Genomic DNA, 6,000 nt, shown 5'->3' with positions numbered 1-6,000 from the left:
TTGCTTTTATCTACCCTTCTGTTACTTTTAGCTACTAGCTACTGTTTTGCTACTTTTAGCTTTCATCTCAGTAATTTTAGGTTTTAGCTAGCCCTTTGCTCTTTTTAGCTATCATGTTAGTACTTCTTGGTTTTAGTTAGCTTTTTTAAATTTTAGCTTCTAGCAAGCCTTTTCATATTTTTTCAACTTCAGTTAGCTGTTTGCTACTTTTAGCTATCATTTCTGTACTTTTAGCTAGCTTTTTAATGTTTTTAGCTTTTTTTCTGCTTTTAGTTATTATTTTGGTACTTTAAAGTTTACCTAGTTGTTTGCTTCGTTAACTTCTAGCTCGTCTTTTTAAATTTTTAGCCAGCCTTTTGCTTTTATTTACCCTTCTGTTACGTTTAGCTTCTAGCTACTGTTTTGCTACTTTGGATTTTAGCTAACATTTTGCTTCTCGCTAGTGTTCTGCGTCTTTTAGCTTTAACAGCTCAGTTCGGGCGCAAAAATCAAATTTCTCTTCTTTTTTCTTGTAAAATTACTAAAAACTTTAAATTAAACACATTTGTAAAAGTTAAATATTTTTGCTCTGAGCTGAGCCTTCTCAGACCAAGTTTTCTAAGCTTTTATAAAAGGGGCGTGTCTTTAGATGAAACCACACCTTCCTCGTGGAGTGGGCGTGGTCTCACTGGAGTCCCCGCCCACCGGGACGCACCGGGAGCAGCGGTTTGGAGCGCAGCCGGTAATCGAATCAAACGCTCCTCCTGCAGCTGCGACTCAACTTTCCTCTTTTGTTCGAGTCTCTCCGGGTCTGACCCGGTCCGCTCGGCTCGGTTCGGTCCGCTCAGAAACTTTGAGAGGGCTCCCGAAGTCACCCGGAGCAGGTCCGGTCGGAGGAGGGTTCGGTACAGGTCGCAGGGTTCGGCTCGGTGGGTCTTCGGGGTTACATAAGAACCTATAAATCCTGAATGAGCTCCGGGGCACATGGACGGACCGGCACGCGGTCCTGGTCTGGTTCTGGTTCTGGTTCTAGCTGAGTGAAAATGAAACTTTTGGACCGGCTGTCCCCCTCCGGACCCGGGCGAGAATGAGCCGAACCGGGCGCGAGTGAAACCGAACCTGTGCGCACCCGAAAGTGACCGAGGAGCCTCTCCGGAGCCAGGGAGAGTTCTGTTCATGCGCTTCGGTTCCGGCTCGGCTCGCGGCTGAAGAGACGGGACCGGGATGTGGACCGGAACGGTCCGGACCGGGCTGCAGCGGCTGCTGCTCGGGCTGCTGCTCCGGTTCTGCTCCGGGGTCACCGACGACCGCCTCATCTCGGACCGGTACGCGGTCTACTGGAACAGCTCCAACCCCAGGTAGGACCCGAACCGGAGCCGAACCGGGCTCTCTGTGCGCGGTTCTGGAGATCTGCTGGGGCTTCAGGTTCTGGTGGAGGGTTCGGTTCCTCCAGGGGAACCTGAACTCGCAGGTTCTGCAGGGATCAGTGGTTCTGGACCCAAATAAACCAGAATTATTCCAGTTTTTGTCCTTTTAGTTTTAAAGAAAGTGAGTTTAGAAACATTATTCTTTACATTTAATGAAATTATTTATTATTTTTTACTGATTTATTAGTTTAGAAAACAATAAAAAAGTAAATAAAAATGTTTAATTTCCTCAGAAAATATGGTAAAATCAGAAACTTTCTGATTAAATTCAACATTTTTTCTTGTTTATTCATAAAAGCCAACAAACTGCTGATAAAAGCATCGATATTTGTCAATTTTAATAAGAAAATGTGAATTATTTACCTTTTAATTTAACCTTAAAGCAGCAGGCAGGTTCTTATTCACCGTTATTAGTTATTTTATTTCTTTTTAATTCTTCATTTTTCTTTGGTTCATTTAAGAAAAGCTGATCTGGACGCAGCGAAGTGAAGGTGACCTCTGGGTCGGCCCAGAAATGCTAGAATATCACAAAAAAACAAACAGAACCAGAAACATTTTGGGTTTATTGTTGGTTAAAGTTACATAAAATTAAAGAATTAAAGAATTAATGGAGGAAAATTAAGGCAAGTTTCGCTTTGTTTGGTTGTTTGAGTTCGTTGAGCGACAAACTGGACCACTTCCTGTTTCTAAAGGTTTATTTTTGGTTATTTGTTGGGTTTTTTGGTTTTAAATCAGTTTTTGGGGTTTTATCTGCGGCAGGAAATCGACTCGACTTCGGTTCAGTTTAATTAATCTGGAATTCGGCGCCGAGATCCGGCGTTCTCCAACTGATGGACGACCCAACAAGATTTGGGTTTTGCTGGTCGAAACGGCTGGTCCGTGCGTGACCTTCGACCCCTGCCGCACTCTGCAGAACCGTCAGGCTCTTCTGGTTTCGGCGCCTGGCAGCAGAGCGCCAACGATGGCGGCGTTCCTCCTCCTGATTGGCCACCCCGTGTGGGATCGTCCAATAGGAGGCGGCGGTGGGCTCAGTTTACGGTTCGGGGTTTTAATGTGGATTTGTTACCATGGAAGAAGAAGAAACTCCAAAATAAAATAAAAAATAATCTTTTTGTTTTGGTCTTTCTGCAGAAAGATTTCAAAATAAGAGCGTGTTCAGGAAGCAGGATTGTCCCGTTTGGAGATTTTGGTCCGTGGAGAGTCTTAAGTAGAAAAAGCTGTTAAACGCCGACCTTGAGTGTGTGTGTGTGTGTGTGTGTGTGTGTGTGTGGTCATCCAGATGTGAGCAGCAGCGCCCTCAGATTCCAGCTGCTCTGTCTTTAGCGTCCCTGGCGTCTTCCTGTCCAAACGCCGCAGGCGGGACGAGGCTATCACCTGGAACAAGATGGCGTCTCCTTTATGTTCTCATATTTAACGTTGTGGAAACTTCAGCGTGTCTCCGTCTCATAGGTGTCCTCGTTCGTCCTCGTCCCAAACATTTCTGTTTTTGTTTCCTGTCGCACCGTCTCAGTGGTCCCCAGGAGTTGTCCTTCGTTCTGAAATGGTTTTTATTTCTGAACGTCTCGTTGGAGCTTTAGGTCCAAAATAAAAAAAGAAAAACTGAACCTTAAGCGTTTCTGAAACCCGGACTGGAGCTTTTATTTAGCAAAATATGACTTTTTTCTACTTAAAAATGACCAAACAATCAACAAAAGGCCTAAATTAGTAACAATTGTTTCTCCTCAACCAGTTTTTAACGTCATTAATTCTGCAGTTTTAAACTTTGGATGTAGTTTAAGAAACAGACAAAGGCGTATTTTATTATTTTCACTGAGATGTTAACGGACTTCTTTATTCATCTTCAAATGTTTTACATCCAGCTCACAGCCAAATAAAACTAACTTATTTAAAAATAAAACTTCTGAAATGATAAATTCTTCATTTTCTGGTAAATATTCGTCTGAAAAGTTGCAAAGATGCAAATCAGACTCATCCTCAGTCACATTACATCCCAGAATTTTCCCTAAATCCTTCATTTCTTTAAAAAACACAAGGTTTCATGGAATATCTTTGTGTCCTCTAGTAAATTTTTTTCCATTTAAACGTTCAGAAACGATCAATCTGCTGCAAAAAATCCAACAAACTTTAGTTTTTTCTCGTTGTTTCGGGACGGGTTCCCCCCCTCGACGTTTCCGTGTTTTTTTTCCCGCAGGAACGTTTTCCAGTTGAAGGAGCGTCTCAATCTGAACTGGAGACGAACATTGACGCCGCGGCGTCGTCCTCCCGCTCAGGAGGACGACGGCGACAGGAAAGACATGAAGACACGTCGAAGTCTCCAGGGTTTTAATGTGCTCAGCTGACGTTAAATAACTAAAATAAATCAGTTTGGAGCAAAAAATAAGAAAAGCTGCAGAAATTTAAACCTAAGTGGGTAGAAAACATTTTAAAAATGATCACATAATTAACCATGATTCCAAATATAATTTAGCTTTTTGTTTAAATTATTTATATTTTAGTTCAGTTTTATTGTTTACCAACTTCAGAGATTTTATTTTTAAACAATAATCTTTGACTTTTTATCGTGAAATAAAAAGGAAGAGCTTAAATAATGCAGTCATTTGTTGTTTTTTATTTAAAAAAGTGAAATTGTTTAGTTTTTAAAGAGATGAGGAGAAGAGCAGCCAGAGCTGAAGCTGCTAAAAAAAGCTACAAATAATCATTTTATTCAGATGTATCAGCTTTTCAGGCAAAACTGGAGATTTTTGAGCCAAACTTTGACTTTTTTTTTGTTTTGTTTTAAAAAATGACAGACTGATCTAAATGTAAAATTAGTTCCTGATTCAGCGACAATTTTGGACGTAAAATCATTTTTGAGGAAAAAAAGTTAAATTTGACTTTTTGGTCGTGTTGTTTTTCCACAGAAATATAAAATCTGAGTTTGAAACCATGGATTTGACTTTTTAAAACATCACTTTTATAATTTTAGTACGTTAAGTAATGTTACGTTCATCTTAAATGTAGAAAACTGTAATATTTATGCTAAAGATGATGTCTTCAAACTTAACGTTCTTTATAAAGCTCACATAGATCCAGTTTACAGGGAATCAAAGCAACATTAATGTGTTTTTTACCAAATAAAGAGCTGAAACTGTTAATAAATCCAGCTGATTCCTCTGAAATTAGAGCAGATTTATGTAAAACCCCGTCCTGATTGATTTGGATCAATAAATGTGATCAGATATAAACAGAATTCTGTCAAATTTGACTAAATCGCCTCCTTAAAGGTGAGAAAAACCTCCTTGCTTTTTATAAATGGACCCAAATTCAGAAAATTTAAAGATTTTCTCAAACGAGTCTGCATCCGGGACAAAGGGATCTTTGATCATGATCTTTATTTAATTTATTTATTTTACAGACAAATCTCCTATTTTAATGAGCAGAAACAAGGAGCTGCGCGGTGCTTCGGCTCGCCTTAAATCAGCCGAATAATTTCCTGATTTTATTAACATTTCCACCGTTTTCTCCCAAACCCGTTTATTAGGATAAAGTTTTAAAATTTACGGATCTGTAACGGTTAAAGGGTTGATCACCAATGGATCTCTGCAGCTTTTAATGACTTTAGTTTTTCTTTTTTTTTGTTAACAGTCCAGAAATCTTGTTCATTAGTGACAAATAATCCACAGTTTATGGTTTTTAAAATGAAAGATTTATTGATGTCGTCGTGTAAAAACTGAACCATGATTGTTTCAGGTTCTGCTCAAAACGGGGCAGATTTTGGAAACTCTCCTGTTTATTTGACAATTTAAAAAGTAAAAAAACTGTCCTAAGTTTTATGTAACAGTCAGTTTTTTGAGCTCCTTCCAACTTATAGGCGTTTTGTAAACGTTCAGCACAAAGTTTAAACTGACTGAAATTTACAGACAACGTTTATAAAAATGTAAACTTTCCTGTGGTTTAAAACAAAACCATGAGAGGAAAAAAGCTCTTAAATCACATGTTTAAAACCAGTACAACACTTTGAAACCCAAAATACACAATTTCATAATTATTACTATAAATATTGTGTAAAATTATCATAATTATGTCCCGATTGACTCATAGATGATGATCGTTACGCTGCTGTCGATGACTTCTGTTATATATTCTTTTTACCAGATCTGTTTCAATCTTTTTTTTGTTTTATTAACATGATCTAAACAAACTTTGAGTGAACATTGGGACATGTTTTACATTAAATATCAGGTGAAATTTATTGTATTTGGGTCCCATTTTGCACACGGTGATCAGCACAAAGATGTCATACATGTTTTGTTTTTTTTACCGGAAATTTACCGGAACTACGTCAGCCTTGGTTCTGTGGCTTCAGTCCGGGTCTGACACTGCGTGTAGTTAAAAACATTATAAATCTGTCCTGTTTGACTCTCCAGTGATGGGAATAATGGTGTCGTATCTGTCGTTTTGTTGATGACTTATTTATTTTTACCGGATCTTTACCGGAGCGACTTCAGGCAAAGCTTCGCCCCGAACAGTTTTCAGGTCACGTGAAGCTCAGTCAGTCTCGGCTCCCAGCTGAAGTCTGATAGGTCCTCGCTGAAGCAACAAAATGAAGGCTGGC

General features: G+C 39.3%; 1 protein-coding gene across 1 annotated transcript in view; it reads left to right on the top strand.

Annotated features, from left to right (window-relative positions):
• Positions 1-698: 698 nt before the first annotated feature.
• The window catches only part of LOC108248660 (ephrin-A2), a 62,256-nt gene continuing 56,954 nt past the window's right edge, over positions 699-6,000 (top strand). The window contains exon 1 of the mRNA XM_017437580.3: positions 699-1,337. Coding sequence (XP_017293069.1) covers positions 1,204-1,337 — 134 coding nt within the window. The 5' untranslated portion in view covers positions 699-1,203. The remainder of the gene's footprint in view (positions 1,338-6,000) is intronic.

The sequence above is a fragment of the Kryptolebias marmoratus genome, linkage group LG18 (assembly GCF_001649575.2).
Source record: "Kryptolebias marmoratus isolate JLee-2015 linkage group LG18, ASM164957v2, whole genome shotgun sequence".
Lineage (NCBI taxonomy): Eukaryota > Metazoa > Chordata > Actinopteri > Cyprinodontiformes > Rivulidae > Kryptolebias > Kryptolebias marmoratus.
This window is presented reverse-complemented; position numbering and strand designations above follow the sequence as displayed.